Genomic DNA, 25,566 nt, shown 5'->3' with positions numbered 1-25,566 from the left:
CCAGCAGGGGGCAGGACCCAGAGCACCCTGGGGCTCGTCTTCCTGCCACCCAGCCCCACCTTCTGGAGATGCTGCACCCCCCATCCAGCAGAGGCTAGGCTGAGGACTAGGAGGAAGGGGGCAGCACAGGGAGACCTAGAAGAGGAAGAAGGTAAGAGCTATGGAGGACACTTAGCTTGTTTTTGACTTTGGTTTATTTAAAAAACAAAAAGCCAAAAAAAAAAAAAAAAAAACCAACTTTATATACAAAGTCAAACTGAAACCACGGATTATGGAAAGAGGCGAGACTTCTGGGGAACAGGGAAAAAGGCTGGGCCAGAGCCAATACCACATTCTGAACACGGGGAGGTGCTGGTTTCTTCTGGCAAGTCCAGGGTGGCTGGAGCACAGTGCTCTCTGGCAGACACAGCCCAACACCAAGAGTTCGCCAGCACAGACTCCCATTTCTGCGATGGCCAAGGAAGACCCTTCCCCTAGGAACCTGCTCCTGTACCTGGCAGGACTTGTGCCATCCAGAGGAAGGGCTCTTACCCCCTGCCAGAGTCCACGTCTGTTTCCTCAGTTTATTGGCATCAGACCTTATGACATACTCGAAAGCCTTTTCCTCCCCTGTCTTATTCTAAACTGGAAGAGGACAGGAGAAAAGTCAGCACAAGACTAAAGGGCCCCAGGAAAAATCCCAAGGTGGAGGGCAAAATGACATTCGAGGGGTGCAGAAGGTGTTGGATTTAGTTGTTAAGTGGAACCAGGATTCCTCACGCATCCGTCCCACATAGCACAGACCCCACCCTGATGGCCTGAGCTCCTCTACGGAGGCTGAGCATAGGGGTCAGCCACCCCTGCCTGTGGCTCCCAGGTCCTGCTCCAGCTTCTTTCTGGAACCAAAAGGGCTCGAACGTCAGCAGGCTCCATCGCTGACCTCACGGGAGGACAGCTCCTGCACCAGGCCCCTCAGTTGTTAGGTGCTGGCTCCTCCTTCTCTACCCAGCTGTCCGCCTAGAACGAGAATCAGGACTCAGGACTCGAGAGGAAGGGCCAAGATGGGAGGACAGCAGCACTTCCTCCCGGGAGACCAGGCTGCAGCTGCTACCAACCGATTCCCCAAGAAACCAGTAGGTGGAGAAGGCAAGGCGAGGCAAAGCCCGGCAAGGGCAGGAGGACCAATGTGCGTGCTGGCTGGCTGTCACCTGTCACCCCAACCGAGCCTCCCGAATGACGAATGACCGTCAGCCGGCTCTGCCCTTAGAGGCTCACCTTTTCCACCATCCGCTGCATCTCCAGCTGCAGGGGGGTCAGGCGCCTCCGGAACTCCTGGAGCAGTCGCTGCAGCTGGTTCTTCTGCCGCTCGGCTGTCCGCGCCGTCTCCTCGGCCTCGGCCAGCCGGCTCCGCAGCTCCTGCATTTCCGCCGCCAGTGTCTTGTTGGTTACTTCAGTGGCTGAGAAGCGGTTATGGCTCTCCTCTGGGGGGGAAACGGCAGAAAGACTGCTGCTAAGCTAAGCACTGCCGCACAGGGCAACAGGCCCGAAGCGTAAGGAGGGACCCCTCTTAATCTCCACACCCACGGCTGCATGTCCTATGCGTGCCGGGTCCCTGCGACTTCGGGCCACTCACCCAGTTTCAGTTCCAGTGTGTGAATCTTGTTCTCCAGGTAGAGCCGTCCACTGTCCTGCTGCTCTGCGCGCTGCAACAGGTTCCCCACATTGATCAGGCTGCCGTTGTGGGACACCAGGCCTTTGTGTTCTGTGGGGGCGGCGCCCGGCTTTGCGCTTTTCCCAGAAGGAGGTAGCAGATCCAGGTTTCCTAGAAGGGGCCGAGAAAGAGATAGAAGGAAGAGTTCTCAGGAGAAAGCAGCGTGCCCCACCCATCCTCCACAGAAGGCTACAGGCACCAGGACGCACCAAAGAGCACCTCCTCAGGAAGCCCACCGTCTGTGCCCTCCTGGCGGCTGTACTGAAGGCTCCGGTACTGGCAAATGTTCTGGGTCACCACCCTGCTGACCAGCTGTTTGGCCTGCAGAAAACATACGCCCCAGACACCCACTGATGAGAAGACGCGAGCCCTTGCCCCCGTTGTATGCAAGCGCCTAGAACTAGAGCTCTCTGAGCCACCCACAGGAGTCCAGTGTCTGCATGTAACGTTAGGGGAGGCCGTCTTGGAAAGGGCGGAGAGGATGTGAGAGAAGGCACCTGCTCTGCACTGAGCCGGAGCCCAAGGGTAAGCAGGATCCTCTCCAAGTCTCGCCGGTGCAAGTAGCCACACCAGTTGGCGTCAAAGAAGACAAAAGCAAGGAGACAGTCCAAAGGGAGCACGGCAGAGGGGTCCAGCTCCTTGGGCTGCAAGAGAAACGAGGATGGACAAGATTTACAAAGAGTTCTTTCAGTGGCTAAAGCACCTAGGACGTAGCTGACCTAATGACACCGGGGCACCCTTCCGCCTGGAGACAGGCCCCCAGGCTACTTTTACACACAGAGGAAGTGAGTGCGCTCCTAGATCAGATACCTCACTCAGATTCACCCAGATGGAGATACTGAAGTGCCCTCGATCCTATGAACACCCCACTCCATGAGCCAAGAACCACATTCTGGTTTTTGTCAACCGGAATCAAATGGTAAAAGTTTCCCTCTCCCAGGAGTGAGTCAGAGACCTCGCTAATAGGCCTCACGGACTCTTGGGGGATGGAAGAGAGGCCTCACCATGTCCTGAAGAGAAGAGAACTCCATCTCCGATTGGTTTGAGGCAACCGACCGGACCTCAGAATCCTCCAGCTTGGCTCCTGCTGCAGAAAGCCTGAGATAAGCTTGGAGCAGGGACCACACGGGCCCAAATCCCACAGCCATAACAGGAAAGCAGTCCAGCCACAGAGCCAGGAGGCCGCTGTGTGGTGCCCGCACGTACCAAACTCCTCCTCTCCGTCGTCCCTCAGGAGCAGTAGTTCCGGATCAAGCGCCATCTCACAGAGGTCCTCGGATGCCTCACCCCGGGGTTTCTCTTCTTCCTCTCCCCCAGAAGATGGAGGTTTGGGCAAAAGCCCATCTTCCTTCTAGAAACAGACCCGGACGAGAACAGTCATCTCTAACTGCTAACAATTAGAACAGCCAACATTTGAGCATCAACCGTGTTCAGGCACTGTGGTAAGGGGTTTGTACACACGCTCCCATTTACTGCACTTCATTACGTGGGGTTCAGAGCACACCAGGGCGGCTCCAGGGCACCCGGAGTTTTCTTTGGGAGTCAGTCACGGTCTCGTAAGAAATTATATGTGTACTTGATGGCATCAGGCAAGAAACAGACCTATGTGCTTTAGAAAGGGCTAAGAAGATGCGGCGCTCTAGTTAACCATCAAGCAGCCCAAACACCCGTCCTCCCCACAGCATTAGTAACTGAGGCTTCTGTGCCACCCTGGCAGGTCAACCATGCCGCCAGGCCCGCCTCCCCTCTCCTCAGCACACCACCTCCTAGCTGCACAGCCAGGTGGGAGAGCGAGGTGCCCTGCTCCCGAGGACGTGCCAGGTGGCAAGGCACACACGGGCAGTGAGAGGAGCCCCGTGAGGCCCCCCAGCAGCGCCTGGTATGGCGCAGCACTACTGTGTGCAGCCCCAGTGCCTGTGCAGGGCAGCAGAGGTACTCACCGGTGGGGCGTCTGACTCGGCAGCTGTGCCCTCACTCTGTACCTCATCCTTGGACTCCTTGGCAGCCTCTTCCTTGACTGCTTCTTCTTCCTTAGCTGCCTCCTCTTTCTCAGGTTCAGGTGGGGCCACAACCTTTTCAGGAAGGCTCAGCAGCATCTTATAAATCCTATAGCCAAAATCCCTCTGCAGCATCTCCAGAAACAGTTCAGCCAACACCATCACCTGGTAGGAGAGTCAGCAGAGGTCCACGAGCATCAGGAAAAGGGGTGCCACACAAGCCCTGCCGTCCCAGATACCCTACTGCACAGCCCCCCCAGACTCCTACACTTACTTCAAAAGAGATCCTTTCTTTTGGCCTCCGGTCTTCCACAATACTGTGGAGGGACAGGTTTACACAGCCAGGGCGTGCCATGACAGCAGGTTCTAGAGGGGGTGGAGGGGCCTCTGGGAGATCGGTGTCCACTTCCTGCTGTGCGGTGGCCTCTGGGTTCTCTGCATTCTGTTTAGAGGCGTCTGCTGCTTGCTCTGATACATCAGCTGCCTGTTCCGTTGGCTCTGCTTCCTGTGACAAAAGCCAAGAGCGGTGACCACCTGGGCCCAGGGGTCAGGGCATCTACCCTGCCCCCTTATTTGTAAGGCTCAGTCTTACCACGGACACCTCTTGGGGTGGGGGAGCTGCCTCTGCAGCTTTCTGCTGGCACAGGGCCTCCCACTCTTCCAAAGTAGGCATGATGGTCCAGACGTCTGGCAGGTACACCACCACAGTCTGGAGCCGCCTCGGTGGGCCCGGCTGCAGGTACTGAAACTCAGCAAAGCGCCACCTGCTCACAGCAAAAGGAAGAAGGAAGAACTGACCCATGACCTTCACAAGCAAGTGCTTCAGTCAACACTTAATGAGCACATACTGCATACGAAGCTTTGAAAATACAAAAACAAAAGAGACCAAGTCCTCAAGAAATGGTTCATCAATGGAGAGACACAAATAAGGAGACAATTACTATCCAAGGTGCTACAAGCAACAAGGACCGCTAATATGGCAGAGGGATCACATCTGACGAGCCTTGGAGGGTCAGCTGGCCCTCAACACACATACACATTCCTAGTCATGCTCATGACCAAGGTGACCGTCACTGAGGGCCAGAGGGAGGAATGAGGTAGCACTAGGACACAGAAGAGAGCTAACAAGTCAGAAAGGCACAGGAACTTGACCTCCTGAACAGTCTCCCCAATACAGAGGGCCAGCCACAGACAAGCCTGGGGCAGCCACTCACCACTTTGTGCAGGTGCTCAAGTCAATGCCGGTCTGGGCTTGCGCACAGCGGATAGCGGTGCGGACTAGCACCTGCGGGTCGCCCTTGGGGTCGAGGCCATCCAGAGAGGGAGACCATTCACCCCCAACCAGCACCGCCTCTTCTTCTTTCCGGCCCAGCAAAAACTGCAAAAATGGATCCGAGATTAAAAACACAAAACAAAAACAAAAACCCAATTACCTGGATCTCCCGTGAGGCAGCCTACACCCCTGAGAGTGAAAGCAGCAGGATGTGGTGAAGAATCCCCCACACAGGGTGGGAAGCAGGGAGGGGTGGATCTCTCTACCCATGAACGTGAACCAGCCATGTAACTTTTTCTGACAAGAAGATCCTGAGCCATACGGTCCTGGTGAAGTGAGTGGTAGTGGTATTTCAGTTCTGAGACTGCTGGTTTCTACAAGTTCACGAATAGGAGCCAAGCTGCCGAAAACCTGACAGGGCCTGGACATTATCAATGACTGCATCCTGCCTCACGGACACCAGCTCTTACCTTAATCTGCTTCAAAGGATGTTCTGGTGTCTCCCTTGGCTCAGCCATGTCATCCACAAAGAGCATGCAACAACGATACAATTCCTCCAGTCCCGGGGAAGAGAGCAGCAGTACCTGTGCAGGGGCGGCGTGAAGGACACACTCGAGAGCTTTCTCAGCCTCCGACAACGGGACAAAGCGGCAGGACCTCAGCCCACTTACCTTGGAACTATAAGCGGGATCGCTGTCTGCAGGGATGGGCTCAGCACCAGTGTCTGGAGCTGGCTCCTTCTCAGAAGATACCTGGATACGGCTTGGATGATGGAGGGAAAAGGGCTGGCTCAGAGGAAAGGCTGACAGCCAGCTCAGACACACAGCCAGAAAATCTGAGGGAACCAGGAGGCTGCGGTAGCGGCGCTGGAGTTCTAAGAAGTCACAGGTGGGGCTGCAGGAAGAAAGCAAAGATCCAGACTGGGCAAGGCTAAATTATTTTTAAAAATGGAACCATATCATGAGTTTAGGCCCCACGTCAGGCTCCATGCTGACAGTGTGGAGCCTGCTTAGGATTCTCTCTCTCCCTCTCTCTGCACCTCTCCTGCTCTCTTTCAGAATAAATAAATAAACGAAAAAAATAAAAAATAAAAAATGGAACTATAAAAGACTTGGAGGGGAAAGGGCAAAATATTTTCTAACCTGGGAAAGAAGACGTCTCTGAAAAGAAAAAGATGGAGATTTGACCACTAAAATGCTTCAACCTCTAATTGCAAAATAAAGTCGAACTGGAGAAGAAAAAACAGAAAAACATTTACAATCCATGACAGCTAAGGCTCAACTGTCTTGATATGAGGAGCCCACAAATGACTAACAGAAAGTTGACAAGTCTGAGAAAACTGACATCAACAGATACTTAACAAAAAAGAAAAGAGACTTAACAGCCTGTGAAAACATGCTCTATCTCACTTAAAATTAAAGAAATGCAAATCAGAGGATCACTTTTCATCTATGAGACTGACAAAGATCCAAACGTTTGACAAGGTACACCGGCTGCAGCAGGAGGAAACAAGTACCTCATGCCCCGCTGGCGAGAACGTAGATCGACACAGCCTCTTGGACAGAACTGGCAATATACGTCCAGTTTAAAATCAGACCTTTGAGCCAGCTACTCCAGTTCTAGGAACTGATCTCAACAGAATACTTGTGCCTGTTCACACAGATGTTTGTAGAAGAATGTTTACTACAACAATTAAAAAGTGAAAATGGAGAACTGGCTAAAAAAAGTGTCTGTCCATTCAGTGGAGTATTGTGTAGTTGCTGAAAAGAATGCAACCCCAACCTAATAAATGTTAACATGGAAGAAATTCCAAGATGTATTAAGTGAAAAAGCAAAATGCCAAACAGTACATACAAGAAGCTTCTATATACATTCAAAAAGACACATTGTGTGTGGCAAATTGTTCGCAGTCACATTTGGACTGATGTGAGGAGGCTCTACATGCAGCCCTGATGCAGGGCTGATGCAGGGACCACACTGTCTTGTGAGGCAGGTGGCTCAGCATGGAGCACAGGAGAGGTCCTGCCTGGCCCCGTGGACAGGAAGCGGTGATGCCAGGTAGAGCGGGAACAGCCCTCTTTCCCTTGCACCTTGAGCAGTAGCCAGGAGGCCACCACCCCACCTCAGCTTGGGCTTAAGTGAACTTTGCTACTGGGGCAGTGGCTGGAGCCCTGCCTCTCCACCGCTAGATGGAATCTGGAATCGCTCATCTACCTCTGTCAGTGAGTTGCTAAGTGAGATAGGTAGGCTTGCAGGCCAGAGTCCTCATACACCGTACAGCACTTGAAAAAGGATTGAGAGGTTCCCTGGAAAACGAGTCCCAGGGCTCTTACGATCTGTAGTTTCTACTTGAATTAGAACTAGTATTGGGTACCCGAATTTGAATTGGTAAGCCTTAACGATAACCTGGCAGAAGTATTTCTGGTGATCAAATCACAGAAGTTCTATCAGGGAACCCATGTAAGTGGTGCTACGCTGGTCCAAATTTGAGACTTAGAAATTAAAAAACTGTCACATTAAAAAAACAAACAAAAAGGTCCCAAGCACATGACCCCATATACACAGTCTCTTGCATAGACTGTATTTCATTTACACAAGAAACTGTTACCAGCTGTGAGCCTCAGCCCCCACCCCAGCCTTGCCACTCACCTGTCCACAGTATAGGGAGTGAGATGGACCCGGTAAGGAGGCAGGTCATGCCGTGGTTTCTTAGCACCCCAAGGCTCTCCACCAGCCCGCTGTTTGCGTTTCTTGGAGTCATAGTCATCGCTGGAAGTTGGCCCGTCACCGGAAGGAAGAAACCACACTGTTACATTAAGATTCAATACACACTGGCCTGACAAGGAAACAGTCTGAATCCCCAACATCAAGGAAATGGGTAAAGAAGCCATGCCAACAGCCCTATGACACATAGCTATAAAGTTATTAAAATGAGTATTTAAATATTTCTAATAGCAGAAAACCACCCATGATAAGCAAAGACTAGTACACAGTAATATGTATACAGTAGTGCCTCAACTGTGCAAAATAACCTTTTAAAAACTGAAAAGAAATAAAGTATTGGGGCACCTGGCTGGCTCAGTCCATGGAGCACATGACTCTTGATCTCAGTGTTGTAAGTTTGAGCCCCACATTGAATATAGAGATTACTTAAAAAAAAAAAAATCTTAAAAAAAAAAGTATTAACCATAAATGCCTCTGGTAAAACTTGTAATTTTATTTTTTATATTTTCTGAACTTTAAAAATTACAGTGAACATATAATTTTTTGAAACGAGCAAAGATTTTAACTGATTTCTAACATGAGACACATATATGCTACCATGCAGAGGGTTCTATAAAGCAAGTTTTATTAAGAGACCATTCTTGTAACAAACCCTTAACAATACACGTTAAAGTCAGAAAAACACTCAAACCCTTTGGTCCAGTAATTCCACTCTTGAAAATTTATCCCAAGGAAGTTAATTCAAAAGAAAAAGAGGTTATAAACAGTGGAAAAAATTCAAACCAAGAGTAAGAAAACCATATTCACATCCAGCAACACCTGAACTTTTATAGTAAACAAATACAATAATCATACAGCCGTTAAAACAATCGTGAGGATTAAAATGCAATACGGAAAAAATGTTTAATCACCTTAATCATAATGTATAAAAATAATTTGGACTCTAGGGCACCTGGGTGGCTCAGTTGGTTAAGCATCTGACTCTTGATTTCGGCTCAGGTCATATCATGGTTGCAAGACCAAGACCTGAATGGGGCTCTGCACTGACAGCATGGAGCCTGCTTGGGATTCTCTCTCTCTCTCTCTCTCTCTCTGTCTGCCCTGCCCCCACACTCACGCATGTGCATGTGCGCTTACTCGCGCTCTCAAAAAAAATACGTAAAAGATAGTAATGTGGGCTCTAAAATTAAGACTTTTTAATTTTTTAATTAGAGTCATAAAAAGTATGTTTCCCTATAAAGACCAGAAAAGGACATAGGGAAAAAAGCAGCCGTAAATAATTTCTCTTTTCAAAATTATTTTCTAAAGGTGTTTAAGAATGATTATTACCTTTAAAGGGAAAGAGGAAATGACTCATTTTTATACTATTTTGGCTTTATATAATAGCATGTACTACTTTATACACTTCTATGATATAATACTTATTATAGTATCACTATGTTATGGATTCAATAAATAAAAATAGAAGAGGGGTGCCTGGATGGTTCAATTGGTTAAGCATCTGACTCTTGATTTTGGCTCAGGTAGTGATCTCATGGTTGTGAGATCTGGCTCCTGCTTAAGACTCTCTTTCCTCTGCCCCTCCCCACCTCTAAAAAAAAAATAGAAGAGAAAAACATTTAGACCATTAAAAAAAATGCCAGTTTGATGAGGGGAAAACAAACTCCTGTGTCTCTAGAGAAGTAAAATCAACTCTCAGGTCTTCCTGCCCAGGTAACTGGGCTGCCTGCAGTCTATTTGCCAGAAGGCCTCTGCTCTTCCCCTCAGACCTGCCTGCATTGTTTCCCTTGTCATTATGGCCCTGAGCATCGAAGTTCATTACATTTAACACAGAGGGGTTTTTTTTTTTCTCTATCTGCCTGGCTCATTTCCCTGCTCATTAGCATCTCCATCCAAAAGCTGCCTTCTAATCTCGCCTTTACAGAATGTCAGCTTCCACATTTCTAACACAGTAATTCTGACAGCTCTCTCCAGCTCACCCACGACTGGAGTGAACTCTTTGGGAAATGCTGTCCACCCCTAGTGAAACCGGACATCCCACTGAATCCTGGAATCAATGGCCAGTTTTCTCTCCTTACTGTGAATCGTCAGGAACACATTGGAAAGCAGTACCAGTGAGAGACATCTCTGTAACCTCAGCAGGATACTGAGATGGCATATCCCGCTGGACACACCTGTCCAAAAAACCTCAGTAGTTCAGTACTGGCAGTCCAACGGAGACACTGTTACCTCCATCCCAGAACCTGAAATTTAAAATAAAACTTGGCTTCCAGCCAAAATGCTAACACAGCCTGACTCCTTTGTAAACTGCTGTTGTCCCAGAGTGACCGAACTCCTACTGCCCCCTTTCCTACTTTGCAAATTCTCTGCACTGACTAATGGTGTTATCTCCCTGCCAGTGGTAATGTCTTCTTTCTCTAGAAACCATAACACAGAAGCATTATGGCGAAAGTAATACCAACAGGCCTTACACAGGGCTTAGCATGTCCAGGACAATCAAATGCATATGACTGTACAGAAAGACTGAATTTGAACCTAAAGCAAAAAGTCAATAGCAGCCATTGATTTCCACCCAAGCTACATTATCCCTGAGGGCACTTGCTGGGATTTGGTAATAAAGCCTTTAATAAACTCACAGAATGTGACAGGTAGAAACTCCTTGGAAACTGAAGACCAGGAAAATGCACAGGGACAAGGAAGGGGTGCAGGTGTATGCAAAATATATACCAGTCACTTGAGAACAGGACAAAGTGTTTCATGTAGTGGGGACATGGTGGAGAACCATCCTCCTAGTTACAAATCATAATGACCTAGCCCAAGGGAACCACCACTAGCTTCAGCAGACTATGCCCTCTGCCTAAACTTTTTCCCTGAGTTATTCCATGCTCCTTGTAAGAGTTCACATTGGAGTTCATTCTCAGCCCTCATCACGTAATAACCTACTGGCATCTGGAGATCTTCCTTATCAGTAGAGTTCTCATTTCAAAAAAGAACCTGAATATGAGAGACCTTTCTGGAGTGACGGGCATGTTTTATATCTTAACTGGGGTGAGGGTTACATGGGATTTCCCATTTGTCAAAACTGGTTGAGATTTGTGCATTTCAACCTATATAAAATTTGCCATAAAACATTTTTTTAATTAAAAAAGGTATAAGGCAGGGAATAGATGGACGTACAGATGAAAAAGAATGGAAAATATTGATACTTGTTGAGGCTGGATGGTGGGTATATGAGGGTTCATCATCTTTTTGTTTGTTTTACCTATATTTACAATTTTCCATAATAAAAAATTAAAATGAGGACCAACAGGAGAACTAAAACCAGTCTTAAGCAAACCAGTCCAGAGCTTAAGGATAAAAGCGAAACCTTTTAGAGAGAGAGTAAGGCGGAATAAGGACACAGGAGCTAGAGGGAATAGGCAGCATGCTCTCGCAGTCCCTGTAGCTCACGGATGACAGAAGATGGCCTAGGACACCTCCAAAGTCCCAGAGTCACTATGCCGGCTGCAGAGGGGCCATGAATCTATCTGCATGTTCAAGGCACACGCCTAGGCTTCAGGGCAGAGTGCAACATACACATTCTAACACTACACTGATGCGTAGCGTATATAAACAAACACGTTTTATATCAGCAAATAAAACCTACGCTACGATGTTATGTTTTTTGGACAATTACCATTTTCTTGATAGTTTTGATTTTTTGACACCTCAATCTTAAAGACTAAAAATAAAAGAAAATTATGTATTTTAAAAATTCAATATGGTATTTTGAAAGCTGAACTACATCAAATCCCTGCTTGCTGAACCAGTTTATATAGTTCTAATATTTGCAGATACATCTCAATGCATCAGCCTGCTTCAGGGTAAAGGGCCTAGCTAGAAAGAGACATCTAGCTGCAGAAAGAAAATGTTAGCGTCAACAGGTGGCAAAGAAAGAGACACTGTTACTAGGGGCAAATACAATATCTTCCCTGCTTAATCATTCTCTTACCTTCGGCCCTGATCCAATCGTCCATGAGGGCCCCGAGCAGGAAATCTGTTCAGGTGGCTCAGATGAAGTGTGTGGGATGTTTGGAAGAGACTCAGAGCTGCAGAGAAGAAATGGTTGGTGACTCAAAAACCCTAAATATCTGCCCAGCTTCCCTGTCCCTTTCTTCCAGTGACAGAAGTACCCACTTCCATTCTGAGAGCAAACCTGAGAGTTACAGGCCCATTCAACCAGAGTACCCTATAAAGCCAAATCCCAACATCCACGCCACTGGTACGCACGCTTCTGAGGAAAGAGCGGGGGAATCCGGTGAGGCTGGAAGATCAGCTGGGGCTGAGCTCCCAGAATCCCTTGCTTCTGGCCCAGGGCTGCCACATGTAGAAGGGGAGGTGCTGGGGATTTCAGCAGGGGCTGCAGAACAATAACCAGGAAAGTCAGGGCATCCCATGGTTGATCTGCTCACCACCTTGGAAAGATGCAGCCCCACCTCTTGACAAAAGTGAGGTTCTCGCCCAGCTTTCAGGGCACAGGGGCTTCCCTCCCTCCCCTTTCCAACGCACATGCCGAGGAAAGATGGATACCTGGTTGGAGAGCGTTTGCACCTTGACAGCATTCCAGGGCACTGCCTGGCCTGGGTTGTATGCAGCCTTCACCAGCACCTTCTCACCCAGCTGGGGCAGCCGGCCCTTCACCACACTGCCAGCACACAAGCCAGGAGACCCAGTCAGGAGAGAGACCCTGGCCAAGCCACCTTGACTGCCCCTATGAGGCCCTTCCCATCAAGATTTCTCACACCTTGCATAAAAACAGCAAAGCAATGGCTTCAGAGGGGTCCCACCAGCATGGTGACAGAACTGAACTGAATAAGCATTTCCAGAAGGGGACTAACCTCAAGCCTACCTTAGCTGAAAAAAGACCTCTTCATCCACCACCCCAAAGTAGTCATGCAAGCTGGTAACAATGCCAGTGAAGACCCGCTGCTTCTCCCCACCCTGTAAGAGAATAGTGCAGTTTGAAAGTCATAGAGAGCATCTGTCCACACTCTGCCATTAGCATCTCCTCTCCAGCCAAACCGCACCGGGCTCAGCAGAGTATTGCATCAAGGTTCACATGAAGGAGGCACGCGTGTGCAATAGTTATAATCTACTGTGGAGGAATGGGGGGAGATCACGCTGATTCTAAGGTCACCAGCTGCTTCTAGGATTTCCAGTTTTCTAATTCCCAGAAGCAGCCTAAAGATTTCCCTAGAGCCAGGACTTAGGACTCCCCAGTCAGAGGTGTCTAGTCACCTCCATCCTGGCTCAGGCCGGGAGTGTCAGGAAGGATGAACATAGCAATGCAAGAATGAAAGCACCAGGCACCCATGCATGCTGTGGTAGTCTTGAGTGTTGAAACTCACTAGAAAAAATGCCCAACCTACCTGAAGGTGCCTGGCATTTTGGGACAGGTCTGTGGCCACAGGAGGAGTGAGCAAACCAGGAGGAGGACCCAGAAGAGATGTTGAAGCTGCGCCTATGTGGACAGAGAAGCAACCTCCAGGAAGTGCGCCTACCATTTTGAGCACTGGAGTCAGCTCAAAGATACGGGAGGCCCAAAGAGCAAAGTGGCTCTAACCAACTCCTCCACAGGGTTTCACTGGCCACCACTGAGCTCATCTCCTAGTTTCCTATGAAACGCTGGCAACCAATCACACTCCACCAAGGAAACCCCAAAAGCCACATTTTAAGAGACTATCTCCAAAGCACGAACTACTACCCAGTTTGAAGCCCAGCAGGAATAAAGGTGATCACCTGAGAAGTTGCGTCCCCCTGGAAGCGGGTTGATCCGCTGGCGCTTAAACTGGGACATTGGGAATGCTGTCCTCTTTCAGAGTCTTAGAAAAAACCTTTAATTGAAAAAGCAGTGTTAACAGCTTAGAGGGAAATTTTCCAGGGACCCCTCCTCCCGCCCCCCACAAAAGTAACTGAGATCTTAATAAAGGTGAGGTGGGTACTGAAAATGAATGGAGATGGAGAGAACATAGAGGGGCAGGAAATGAAAAAATTACATTGTTCCAGTTTGCCTTCACAATAACTTAGTGGTGGGTGATACTGTCAAGCTATCTGAAAGAAAAGGAAACTGAAGCTCAAAGAGATTAAGAGACTTGCCCAGGGCCACACAGAACCAGTTGGTGACAAAACTGAGACTCGCACCCAGGTCTCCAACAACTTAACGCTCCTCTCACTATGCCACACCACCCGCAGATGCTTGGGGAGAGTGGGGGGATTGGAAAGAGCCCCAGTGGCATTCATTCATTCAAATACATCCGCCAAAACGCTCCACGCAAGGCCCGGAAAAATGGAGGAGGCTGGTGCTGGAGAGAAGGTGTGGGCCCTCTCCCCGGAAGCCCGGCCCGTTGTTCCCCGGACGGGCTGGTAGGAAGGTAGCCCTGTGGCTCGGCCGAACGCGAATCCGGCAGCGCGCCCGCCCGCGCTCCTGCTCCCGTGCTCCCTGGGCCTCCGCTCCCGCCTCAGCAGCCGCCGGCACCGGGCCTCCCGGGCCGGGCCGCGGCGGGGCCACCGTGGGAGGACGAAGGCGCGCGGTTTCTCCTCCTCCCGCCCGCCCCCAGGGCCGAGGCCGTTGCCAGGGAGACGGGACTTGCAGTCCGAAGGGGGGCTCGGCCCCTTCCGCGCCCCGTGCATCTTTGCTGCCCGGCCCTCGCAGCCCCTCGGCCGGGGGAGGGGCGAAGGGGCAGAGGGGCGGCGGGGGGCCCCCCAACCCACCTGCGGGCCAGGGCCGCGACACCGGGGGGACAAAGACACCCGGAACCACCACAGCCGCTGCTGCCGCCACCACCGGAAGCGCCTCTCCGGAAGCGCGACCACTGGTCGGAAGCTACCACTCTCCCGGATATGGTCCCTCCCTCCTCTCCACCGACTTCTCCCTTCCCCCACGCCGGTCTGCCATCCCGCTCCAACTGTGGAACGGAACTGCACCTTCCCCGATCGGATGCGCGTGAGGAAGCTGGGCCTCCGCGGTGTCCTCGCTTAAGTGTCCCATTAGAAAAACAGGCTTTAGAGCATTGGTTCCTTGTCCAAAGACAGCAGGAGCTGGACCCCCAAGTGGAAGAGAGCACCTATCACCCCACATCTGGCCTCATTCTGGCAGACCCCAGGGCTGCAGCTGCAAGAGAACCAGCCCCTCCTGAGTAAAGGAGGAGACGCCAGGTTTAAGCCAGTGACCTTATCCCTAGCCCTGTCCTTCCACTGATAACACACACACACACACACACACACACACACACACACACACACACACACACACACCCTCCTCTCCTGCCCTCTGAATATCTACAGGAGACTAAACTTTTGCTCTTTCTCAATTAGCAAACATATAGGAACCTGCCAGACTGTAGTAAAGAAACCACCACAACATTTTGGTAGACATTTATAATGTTCTCAGAAAGAGTTCCTTTAGGAGTGCCTGAGTGTCTCAGTCAGTTAAGCATCCGACTCTTGATCAGGTCATGGTTTCATGGTTTGTGGGCTGGAGCCCCACGTCAGGCTCTGCTTGGGATTCTCTCTCTCCTCTCTCTCTTTCTCTGCCCCTCACCCTGCGTGCACGTGCACTCTTGCACTGTTTCTTAAAAAAAAAAAAAAAAAAAAAAAAAAGGAAATATTTCCTTTAGTCCTCCCAGGGCTGGAAGATTAGGTCAGGAATTAGTGCCCTAATTCCCAGGAAACCTGAGACTTCAGTAAAGTGACCTGCTATAAGTCTTGCTGCTAATCACTGGCCGTTTTAGTCTCCATTAGCAACCCCAGTCCTCCCTTATCCTCTGGCCTTCCCATCATCCCTCCAGCTTGGCCTCCTTCCAACACCCATACCCTCCCCCTTCCTGTTCACAAAGCACTCTGAGACAGTTTCATCTCGTTTTATCTTCATTAATAAGACTGTGAGGTAGGTAGGGCAGGTATCATTAGACCATTTGGGAGATTAAGTAGGAAGCTATGAGTGTAGAGTCAAAAGCTAGAATGAGTCTCTGGTTTCAACTCTGATGTGTTAAGGTTATTAGGGACCAAAGCAGCTAAAGGCAGACCTTGAAGCTTACTCTGCTATTTTCCATGTTGTCCCTGACCTTTCTATTCCAGGTTCAGTCTTCAGGGGCTCTGCTCCACAGGCAAGACTCAATGCAGAGGAACCCAAGATAGCACCCTTCTCTGTCTTAGGGCTGCCCACGAGGGTGTGAGGAGGAAAGCAAGATTCCAAATCAGTAACTCTCCACTGAGGAATGAAGGTGGCCATCCTTTACCTCACCCAGACCAACCCTTTGAATGCATGATTCAGAAGACATGGTTGGATCCAGCCAGTTCACAACAGTGACAGACTTGCAGAGATACACGTATCACTTTGCATAAATACACATCTGTGACATGCTAGGCCCCAATAGATCACCAGGCCAAACATGCTCCATGGACTCCTGATAAATAAGTTAGTTCACATTGTCTAGGCCCAGGGATTTCTGGCAACCAGCAAGGCGCCCAGGGGCTGCCACACCCTGGGGCCACTCAGGGAACCAGGGCTCCTCTGCCAGGCTGCCCAGAGGAGAAAGGTCCAGCCTTCTCCTCAGAGAGAAGGGTGAGCATCAGCAGCTTTTCCTGGCAATGCCCAGAAACAGTAACAGGGCAAAGGGCGAGGAAGATGACTGCACTGCACACCCCTCCACCCAAGGTCATGTCCCTGCGCCAGGAATTCTCAGCATACAGAAAGGTTTTTGGCTCGTTGCTTCTTAACCACAAATGATGGCATAAAGGTCTTCCGGAGGGGCTGGAATGGAGGTCTTTCAGGGACACCCCTTGACTCAATCCTGTGAAAAAGGAAAGGAAGCATTAGGCTAGGAGGAGGAAACAAGGTAACAATGGCCCCAGAGTTGATGGAGCATTGCTTATCTGCCGTGGGGAGCCTGGGGATGTTGACGTAGAGCTTCTTATCGCCACAGAATTATTCAGCATTATCCCCCATCATCTCCTGTGGGATCCTCTGTGTCCCAACCTTGCTCTCCCAGCAAATCCAGGAGGTGGCCTAAGGTTCAGCTGTGAGGGGTGAAGGCTTTTGCTGGGCTTGCGTGAGGGAGACTCCCCATATGCTGGTCCTGGCTCTGTCACTGACTTGCATGCATGTAGATTCAGAAAGCGACTTCCTTCCCCAGCCCAGTCCCCATCCTCTTCATCTGTAAATGGAACACTTTAACTACTTTCTGTTTCTTCCACCACCCTCACCAAGACTATCTACACCTCTCAGATTTCAAAGGGACAAAAAAAAAAAAAAAAAAAAAAAAAACCCCACAATTGGCACTACAGTCTCAGCTTCTGGCTTCATCAGGCTCCTTCCTTTGCCCTAACCTGGGCTGGGCCTCAGGACTCACCTTGGGGCAGGGCCATCAGGAGGGGCAGGGGACTCAGAGTGTTTCGAGCTTCTCCAACGGATCCGGTTGAGCAGGACCTTGACCTTGTTCCAGTGGGAGAGATCCCGCTGAGCAGAGCGTGAGGGGATCACCACAGAGTTCCTCCCCACAACATACCCCTGCCTGAGCTCCCAGAGATAGCAGTCGCCACAGCCAGGACTGCTCCAATCAGGAATTCTGTCATTTTCCCAGAGTTTCTGGCTTTCAGGGTATCTACAAACCCAAACACCCCCTACCCTCGACTCCATCCTGTATCACCTGCCTCCACACATACCCATCACCTACCTTGTGTCCCTGGGAGGATGGAAAGATATGAGCTGGCTCTGCTGAAGCCTCTAAAAGCCTGGGAGGGTTGGCACCAGGAACCCCTACCTTTAGGGGTGAAGCTGTGTTGGCCCCTTCAGAAAGAAAATCCCATTACCCAGGGCCAGAAACAGGAAGCCACCCATCAAAACCAGGACTGAGGAGGTCCGCCCGGGGTGGGGGGCCCTGGGTTGGCAAGACACACAGGGAAACACAATGGCACCTCACCTGTCTCCTGGGTCTGGCTGAGCAGTTCCTGTACCTCACTGCCTGGGGCACAAGAAGGTGGAGGCGAAGGGTCCCGGGCTGGTGGCGGTGGCGGTGGCCGCTGCTGCTGCTCCCCCCACTCCCCCTCCACCGCTTCAGGATCCTGTGCACAGGAGAGACGGGTACTCAAGACCTGACTAGATGGCTGAGCCTGTTCTGAAGGCAGCCCTGCTTGCAGGGCTCCCAGCCCTCCTCTGCTTCCCCCACTCACCTGCCCGACCTGCAGCTCACTCGCCCCTGGGGGCCTCTGGGTCTGCAGCTGCAAGTAGAGCTGCTGGAGCCTTGCCATTTGCTCCAGCACTAGGCACAGGTGTTCCAGATAGCGGAGACCCTGCCCTGGGAGACAGGCCCAGGCCTTAGGCCCCAGGCCCCCCACCTGTGGGACAGAGTGAGGCAAGGAAGACTTCTGAACTCAACCAGACTCCCATCCTAGGCGGCCAGCAGATGGGAACAGAGGGGCCAGGGAGAGGAGGCACACACCCCTAGCTGGCTTCCCAGTGCCCGGCCAGGCAGGCTGCCAGGCCGTCCCCCATACTGCTCACCTCCACACAGCTGGGAGTGGGCTGAGGCAACAAGCCGAGACACAAGCCATCAATTAGAGGCAAGGAATGCCCCACCCCAAGAGAGCTCCAAGGAGAAGAAGTCAGGGAGGACCCACCAGCCACCAACCCACCCCTCCATGTAAAAAGACCGTTTCCACCGCACTCTTCACCCAGCCTGAGAGTTGACACTCACCACCTCTGCTCCTTCCAGACCTGCCTCTAGGTCAGTTTCTGCCTCAGCGGCCTCCTGTTCCCCTGCTCCAAAAGGGGGCATTTCACATTCAGGCTTGATAGGTGGCTTCAGGGAGTAGTGGTGTTGTGACATGCCGACAGTAGAAGTCGGGAGCTGGCGGGACCGCTCCAGCACCTGCTCCAGCTTATGGTTGGCCAGGAGCCGGCTCAGGTGGGCAGGAGGCTCCATGGCAGCAAGGGCCCGGGGATCAGGGCTCCCTGCGGGCTCAAAGTCCAGAGAGTCCTGAGGAAGACCTGGTGAGGTGGCCAGGGGGCTGTCCCCAACCACCATCTCCACTCCAGAGTCCCGAGAAGCCAGTTTGAGAAGTGGCTCCTGCCTCCTGACACCTCTCAGCTGGCCATCCCCTTTCCAGGAGTCCAGGGAGCAACCTTGAACAGCGTCCGGGATCCTTCGGTAGGTGCTGCTGACTCCAGGTACTACACAGCTGCGTGCCAGGTCCTCGCCAACCCCATCTGCAAGGACAGTCAGTATCAGGCTGGGCAGGCTGCCCTGAACACCCCCAGCATTCCTGGAAGCTGGCAAAATTCCCAGGGGAGGAGTGTCCTGGGCCAGAGGTGAAGGGAGGGGCCGGGACTGGACAGCCACGGCCCCGCCCAGATATCTCCCCATCCCTGGCTGGGAGAAGGTAGGACAAGATCCCTTCACAAATAGTCTTTGTTAAGGATCACAGACCCAGGATATGGGCAAAGCCTTGCAGGTCCTATTTATCAGCTCCTTATATGGCTACCCTCCTTTGAGGGAGTAGCTGCTTTCTTCTGGGGAGCCCTTGTGCTCTGGAGCCTAGGGTCAGCCTAAGACCTCCAGGTCATGAATGGGGAACCCCAGTCTCTTCAACTGCTCCCCACCGGGCAGCATGGCTACGACCTCCACCCCCACCCTCCAGCTTTCAGAGAGACGGGAAAGGGCACAAAGCAGGAAGCCTGGGGTCCAAACTAGCATCAGGATGCAAGATGAAGTCTCTCCTGGAGCTCCTGGGGGAGAGTAATAAAATAACAACAGCTACAACCATTGCGGCTTCTGTTCTTTTAAATGGGAAATAGTGAAGATTTTGCGGAGAGTTGGGGAGGGGGGGGAAACACACCCAACTGGAATTAGGAGGGGGTAGGAGGAGAAGCAGCGGCAGGGGTTACCCACGCGCTGGGTCCCCAACTGTAATAATGATGCACAAACTACGGCTGGAGAGGATGGAGGGCCGCCCACGTCTCACCGCCAGCCACGCAGGAGACCTGGGTGCCAGGCCAGGCCCCTCTGGCCAAGGAGGTCAGCCAGGAAGTCTACCTCGGGGACGGGTCCGCCGCCGCCGCTGGGGGGGGGGGGGGGGGGGGGGGGGGCTTTCGGACCTGCCGGCCGGGGCAAGGGCTGGGCGGAGAATGATCCCGATGGGGAATTATAGAGGGAAGTGGAGCCCGAAGGGAGTGAGACGGAAGGTGGTGGCTGATTTAACGCCCAAACCCAGAGAGTCTCCAGAGTGCGAGGCGCCATCACTCAGCCCGTCCGAAGGGAGGCGGCGAGGACGGGCGCCTCCGGCGGGGTGTGCGGGCTGGGGCAGGGGACACAGACCGGGGCCCGGGCGCAGGAGTCGGCTCCAGGGCAGGAGGCCCGGGCCGGCCTGGGGGTGGGCGACTCACCCCGGCCGCCGAGCGGCTCCACGGCGAAGACGCGCCGCCGGCCCAGCATGGCCCAGTTCCCGGCCCCGACGCGGCGCCCCGGCCGCGGCCGCTGCAGCCGCCCCGCGATCCCGGCCCACGTCCCCCAGCCGCTGTCGGGCGGGCGGCTTCGCACGCGCGTCCGGCCCCGGCTGGGCGCGGCCCCCGGACACTCCCCGCGGGGGCGAGGGGAAGGGGCGGGCAGTGGGGAGGGGCGCGCAGGTGTGCGGGCGGCTGGGGGTGGGCGCGCCGAGTGGGGCCGTGGGGGGCAGGGGCGGGGGCTGGGAGCCGGGTAGCGCGGAGCGCGGGGGGGGGGGGGGGGCGGGGAGCCGGGAAAAGGCCTGGGTCCCCGGTCCTTCGGGCCCCGGGCAGTCCCACGCTCCCGCCCCCGGCCGGGGAACGGAGGCCCCCGCCTGGGGACGCTGTCTGGCTCGAGGTGCGGGGTTACCGGGCACCCCCCACCCGCGGTTCACATGCTGGTCTGTCTTCCTGCCGCCGAAACGAAGCTGGGAATGGGGGTGGAGGGTCGGTAGGGACTGGACAGCCGTGCGGAAGGAAATGGAGTCCCACGTGCTGGCTGCACGCTTGTCCCTGCACTCCCTGCTGTGTGCCTGGGGCACGTCACTCGGCCACTCGGAAACCTGACGCGATAGAAGGGGGAAATGATTCCTGTCCACGTGGAAATCCTTTCCAACAACTGCAGAGCGCCTTGTTACTAGATCTGATCCCCTCCTCTTCCCGTACCTCTCCCGCACCCGAGCACCCTAAAGCTGGGGCCTGGTACGGTGGGGGGGGGGGGGGGGGGGGACTTCACGATCTAGGGAAGTGAGCCAGGCGAACAGGGAAGCAGCCTGGAGGCGGTGGAAGTGTGAATACTTCCCTGTCCCCCAACCCCAACCCTCTTTTGGCCCTTGGGATTCCACCAGCCCCCACCCTTAAAGGCTCCCAGCCTGCTTTCAAGCTGGTAGCCTAGGGAGCTGCCGAAGGTGACACAGCCTGGTGACCAGAGGGCTGCTGGCCTCTAAGAAAACCTCATCCTCCTGAGGAAGGGGACAGGGCTGGAAAAATCCCAGCAGGACCCAAATCCCCTGGAGGCAGATAAAGAGACTGGTGGACGTGCAAACTTGCACCTGAGCCTCTGGGGGAGGAGCTGGAACCAGAGCCCTTGGGAGGAAGCAGCTGTTAACTGGGAGGGAGAAAACAGTCTGCCCACCCCTTCTGCTCCATGCTCCTTCATACCCTTCCTCAAATACCTTACACAGGAACCTTCGCCAGAGAGCCACAAACTGTAAGGTTCCGACTGTAGAAGATGGGGAAACTGAGGCCTATATAACCAGATCTGAGAAAGAATGAGAGCCAAGTGCCTGAATTACCTGACATCTCTTAACACCTTGATTTTCAGGCCAAGCCCTTCTCTGCTAGCCACAGGTCGTCTGGGTGGCCTCCTCCTAACCCTGTCCTCCTAGACAGCACCCCCACCCCATTCTCTTTCCCAGATACAGGCAGGGAAATGAACGCAGGGCCTGGCAGGAACTGCTTCATGCAGGTCCCACAGGATGTGTGGCACCAAACCCGGCAGGCAGTGTCATACCCCACCCCAGCCCTCCCTGGGTCGGGGAGTTGGAGGGCTGGCCTATCAGGTGGCTTCCTTCCTCCAAAGTGAGAGGGTAGGGAGGGAAAGGGAGGGAACCTTTGTCGGATCTCGCCCTGAATTTGGAGAATGTGGGGCCAGATTCCAAGCGGTCTCCCTGGTGACTCTGGGGCAAGAATGCATCTGGAACAGGAAGCCCAGCCAGCAGGAATGTGGTGTCTCAGCACAAGGCTTTGTGTGGGCTCAAAAGAACCCCCACCCCCACAACACACACCCAAGCACACTCCCTTCCGGGTGGTGGGCTCCTGCACTGCCTGACCCCCATGTAGATGTGCCTGAGCCCTCATGTGATGGGGATCCCTCGCTGGGGGCCACACCCTTCCCTCCCATCTGCCTTCTGCGGCCCTGACTGGAGCAGCCGTGTGCCCAGAGCACAGCCACACCCTCGCTGCCCACCTGATGGGTGAGCAGCTGCCCTGAGTTCCTGAGATGCATGGTGGCTGAGCAGAGTCATTCCCTAGGCTGAGGCCAGGGATGCCCAGCTGCCCCTCCACCTCCATGGGGAAGTCCCAGCTTCAGGAAGCACATTTCCTGCAAGCTCAGCACTGAGCTATGCCCTGTGGGAGGAAGGGCAAAGCCAAGAAGGCAGAGGGCAGCTCCTGCCAGAGCAGAGATGGCTGGGAGCCATGGTGACCTCCCTGTGGCCTGGAAGGCAGCCTCTGGTGATGGAGGGGCAAGAGCCCCCACCCCACACCAGAAATTCAGAATTCAGACCCCAGGTTCCTTCCCCAGCATGCACACCCCCTTACCAAGTAGGAGTCCTCGGACCAGTCACTTTCCTCCCTGTCCGCAGTTTCTTCATTTACAGAACAAGGAATACCTACCTCTGTAGGTGGGTGATTAAAGCACTCAAAAAGTTCGTGCTGTTAGAATTATCTACCTTTGTGGGGCGCCTGGGTGTCTCAGTCAGTTAAGCATCCAACTTCAGCTCAGGTCATGATCTCACAGCTCATGAGTTCGAGCCCTGAGTCGGGCTCTGTGCTGACAGCTGGGAGCCTGGAGCCTGCTTCGGATTCTGTGTCTCCCTCTCTCTCTGCCCCCTCCCACTCACGCTCTCTCTCTCTCTCTCTCTTTCAAAAATAAATAAACATGAAAAAATTATTTTAAAAAAAGAATTATCTACCTTTGTAACTTAGGAACTGTCACCTTCCCATCTCTAACTGAAGGTGGCTATCTTAGATGCTCTCCCTGGGAAACTCTAACTTGAATCTGTCATCATTTCTGAGGTTATTCCCCAAAATGCCAAAAAAAGTAGAGGGTACAGTACTGGATAAATTGCAGTCATATAATTAGGTGGTCTCTCAGGGAGCCCAGGGGGTTCAGTCAGTTGAGCATCCGACTTTAGTTCAGGTCATGATCTCACGGTTTGTAAGTTCCAGCCCTGCATCAGGCTTGCTGCTGTCAAGACAGAACCCACTCTGTCCCCCTCTCTCTGCCCCTCCCCCACCTGCACTCTCTCTCTTTCTCTCTCAAAAATAAAGGTTAAAAAAATTAGGTGATCTCTCCCCCCGCCCTCACTGGGACACAGGGGGTGGGTGCTCACAGCTGGCTTGGGGTGGGGTTGAGGGCAGGGGTAAAAGATCAAAGACAGACCCCAACCTTCTTTGACAAATGGGTTTGACTAATAACTCCCATCTCCCAAAGAAGTTTGCCCCCAAGCTCGAGCTGGCTGTGTAGCCGCAAAGCACTCTGAAACCCTCCGACCCCTGGGAGGAGAGCTGCCTGCCACAACTAAAGAGGTGGATTTCAGCCTGAACCTGTCCAGCCTTCGAAAGGCATTCAACAACTCCCAGGCATACCCATTTCACAAGGGTCTTCATTCCCTACTTCTTCTCCTCTACTCCTCAGAACACCCCTGGCCCACCATGTTCATATTCCAGCCCACCCTTTCCAACCTGTCACTTCCCTGCTTAAAATTTTCAAAATGTTCCCTAAGCCTCAAGGTGAAGTCAAACCATTTCTTCTGGCATTCAAGGCTCCCATCTCCCTTTCCAGTCTTCTCTTGGTACCTCCTTCAGCCGCTGCCCTAAACTGAGCATTCCACCTGCACTCACCCCTGGCAGTGGATGTTTGTCTCCTCCACCTGCCCAAGTCCTGTTTGTCCTTACACACAGATGGTCTCTGCTCTGTACTCACAGGGCATAGGGCATGCCTGAATGTGCCACATCCGCTCTTAGCACTCATTGCCATGTAGCATTATTTAATTCATGCCAGCTCAGTGGCTGCCACTTGACTATTACCTTCAGGAGTAGATTTCTGTATTCTCACTGTGCCAGGACCCAACTGTTTACAGAGGGGTGAATTCCCCTTTTGCAGGCATTCTCCCCGGCCATGGGCTACATCTGACACTAGGTGGCATCAAGGAGACTATCCCATTGCGGACCAAAGTTCTGGCCCCACCCACTCCTGAACCACAGAAAGCCTTGATCTTTTCTATGAAAATAAAGGCAGCCATCCAGGCAAAAGGTGAGACAGTTAAATCAAGGTGTAAATTATATCAACAGGTGCCTGAGGAGCCAACACCAACAGTCCACCGAGATTCCTTCCCAAAAGAACCAGACAGCACAAACACCCTCTGGAGCCCAGCTTTGATCTTTTCTGTGAAAATAAAGCTGAGGCTGTGGCCCATTCCTCAGGCTAACTGGGGAACAGGGTGGGTCTGGAGCACCCATGCACCTTTCTGAAATGTCTCTGAGATGGGGGTGGTGGGTGAATAAAGCCTAAAATCTGGTAGGGGACCACTGCCCCCTGTGTCAACTCAAACATACCTGAGGGCAGGCACACCTAACACTAGTCACCCATTATTTTTGTTTCTGGGTTTTTTGTTTGTTTGTTTGTTTGTTTTTCAAATCAACTACCACTGAAGCCAGCAGGGTCTCCCAGGGAAGGGACACACAGAGCAAGCCTGGCTTGGATGTGAGGACCTTTGGGGGGTAGGTCCTTCAGGGTGGGGCTCCTCTGGTGTATGCTTCCCAGGCAAGACTAACCTGCAGCCCAGTTCAAGGTTATTGCTGGTGATTATCTTTCTCAAGTGCATGCAGACAGCCTTGGGGGAGTGCAAAAGATACTCTACATGTTGCCCCCTCTCCTCCCCACCCGGCTCATCTGGGTAGGTCAGCTGGGCTGGCAGCATTCACCCCAAGTAGAGTGAGGGGCACCGAGTGCCAGCCCAGCCAGTGCTGGTGGAGCATGAGACTGTCACTGAGCCAGGCCTGGATAGCATGGACATCCGGGCCTGCCTCCTGTTTGCTGCCCGCCCTCCGGCATTCCTCCTCTTCTCCAGGCTCCGGATGAGAAACTCATTCCTCTAAAGTACCAGAGATTATCCCAGTAAAACTGGCATCTTAATAAAAGAGTCCAGGAGGGGCACCTGGTGAGCTCAGTTGATGGAGCACGCAACTCTTAATCGTGGGGTTGTAAGTTCAAGCCCCATACAGGGTGCAGAGATTACTTAAAAATAAAATCTTTAGGGGTGCCTGGGTGGCTCAGTCGGTTAAGCGTCCAGCTTCGGCTCAGGTCATGATCTCATGGTCCGTGGGTTCGAGCCCTGCGTCGGGCTCTGTGCTGACAGCTCAGAGCCTGGAGCCTGTTTCAGATTCTGTGTCTCCCTCTTTCTCTGACCCTCCCCTGTTCATGCTCTCTCTCTGTCTCAAAAATAAATAAATGTTAAAAAAATTTTTTTAAATAAAAAAATAAATAAAATCTTTAGAGGCACCTGGGTGGCTCAGTTGGTTAAGCATCTGACTCTTGGTTTCGGCTCAGGTCATGATCTCACAGTTGGCGGGATCGAGT

At 52.6% G+C, this 25,566-nt stretch overlaps 2 protein-coding genes across 8 annotated transcripts; both read right to left on the bottom strand.

Annotated features, from left to right (window-relative positions):
• Positions 1-192: 192 nt before the first annotated feature.
• Positions 193-14,617, bottom strand: CCAR2 (cell cycle and apoptosis regulator 2). 4 transcript variants are annotated; one of them, XM_060653274.2, is made up of 21 exons: positions 14,435-14,617; positions 13,463-13,557; positions 13,093-13,184; positions 12,573-12,664; positions 12,254-12,368; positions 11,954-12,083; positions 11,676-11,772; positions 7,610-7,729; positions 5,632-5,854; positions 5,431-5,544; positions 4,902-5,065; positions 4,280-4,451; positions 3,962-4,192; positions 3,631-3,852; positions 2,897-3,041; positions 2,695-2,774; positions 2,188-2,334; positions 1,900-2,011; positions 1,613-1,801; positions 1,255-1,460; positions 193-996 (listed from the first exon to the last, which is right to left on the bottom strand). In XM_060653274.2, the coding sequence occupies exons 2-21, from the start codon at positions 13,518-13,520 to the stop codon at positions 952-954; spliced, it is 2,754 nt and encodes a 917-aa protein (XP_060509257.1). In that variant the 5' UTR covers positions 13,521-13,557; positions 14,435-14,617; the 3' UTR covers positions 193-951. The 4 variants fall into 4 exon arrangements, with proteins under 4 accessions (XP_060509257.1, XP_060509254.1, XP_060509255.1 ...); XM_060653271.2 differs by having other exon boundaries at positions 2,695-2,777; positions 14,435-14,616; XM_060653272.2 differs by lacking the exon at positions 14,435-14,617 and adding an exon at positions 13,865-14,362 and having other exon boundaries at positions 2,695-2,777.
• A 954-nt stretch (positions 14,618-15,571) lies between these two features.
• CB1H8orf58 (chromosome B1 C8orf58 homolog) lies at positions 15,572-20,896 on the bottom strand. 4 transcript variants are annotated; one of them, XM_060653286.3, is made up of 7 exons: positions 20,106-20,895; positions 18,418-18,929; positions 17,894-18,058; positions 17,644-17,785; positions 17,398-17,510; positions 17,074-17,180; positions 15,572-16,515 (listed from the first exon to the last, which is right to left on the bottom strand). In XM_060653286.3, the coding sequence occupies exons 1-7, from the start codon at positions 20,152-20,154 to the stop codon at positions 16,404-16,406; spliced, it is 1,200 nt and encodes a 399-aa protein (XP_060509269.3). In that variant the 5' UTR covers positions 20,155-20,895; the 3' UTR covers positions 15,572-16,403. The 4 variants fall into 4 exon arrangements, with proteins under 4 accessions (XP_060509269.3, XP_060509271.3, XP_060509272.3 ...); XM_060653288.3 differs by having other exon boundaries at positions 17,074-17,156; positions 20,106-20,894; XM_060653289.3 differs by lacking the exon at positions 17,894-18,058 and having other exon boundaries at positions 20,106-20,896.
• Between the last annotated feature and the right edge of the window lie 4,670 nt (positions 20,897-25,566).

Source organism: Panthera onca, chromosome B1 (assembly GCF_046562875.1).
Source record: "Panthera onca isolate mPanOnc1 chromosome B1, mPanOnc1 haplotype 2, whole genome shotgun sequence".
Taxonomy (NCBI): domain Eukaryota; kingdom Metazoa; phylum Chordata; class Mammalia; order Carnivora; family Felidae; genus Panthera; species Panthera onca.
The sequence above is the reverse complement of the archived record's forward strand: the minus strand, read 5'-3'. Positions and strand labels throughout refer to the sequence as shown.

What these genes read in the sequence shown, in the direction of transcription:
- CCAR2 (XM_060653271.2), bottom strand. Translation starts at nt 13,520, where the DNA reads ATGTCCCAGTTTAAGCGCCAGCGGATCAACCCGCTTCCAGGGGGACGC. An exon ending in CCCGCTCTTTCCTCAGAAGC is followed by an intron (nt 11,773 to 11,953) that starts GTGCGTACCAGT and finishes TCTTCTCTGCAG; the next exon opens with CTCTGAGTCTCTTCCAAACA. An exon ending in CCGAGTCAGACGCCCCACCG is followed by an intron (nt 3,042 to 3,630) that starts GTGAGTACCTCT and finishes GTCTGTTTCTAG; the next exon opens with AAGGAAGATGGGCTTTTGCC.
- CB1H8orf58 (XM_060653287.3), bottom strand. Translation starts at nt 19,086, where the DNA reads ATGGGGAGATATCTGGGCGGGGCCGTGGCTGTCCAGTCCCGGCCCCTC. An exon ending in GTCTGGAAGGAGCAGAGGTG is followed by an intron (nt 18,059 to 18,417) that starts GTGAGTGTCAAC and finishes TCTGTCCCACAG; the next exon opens with GTGGGGGGCCTGGGGCCTAA. An exon ending in CAGCCAGACCCAGGAGACAG is followed by an intron (nt 17,511 to 17,643) that starts GTGAGGTGCCAT and finishes TTCTTTCTGAAG; the next exon opens with GGGCCAACACAGCTTCACCC.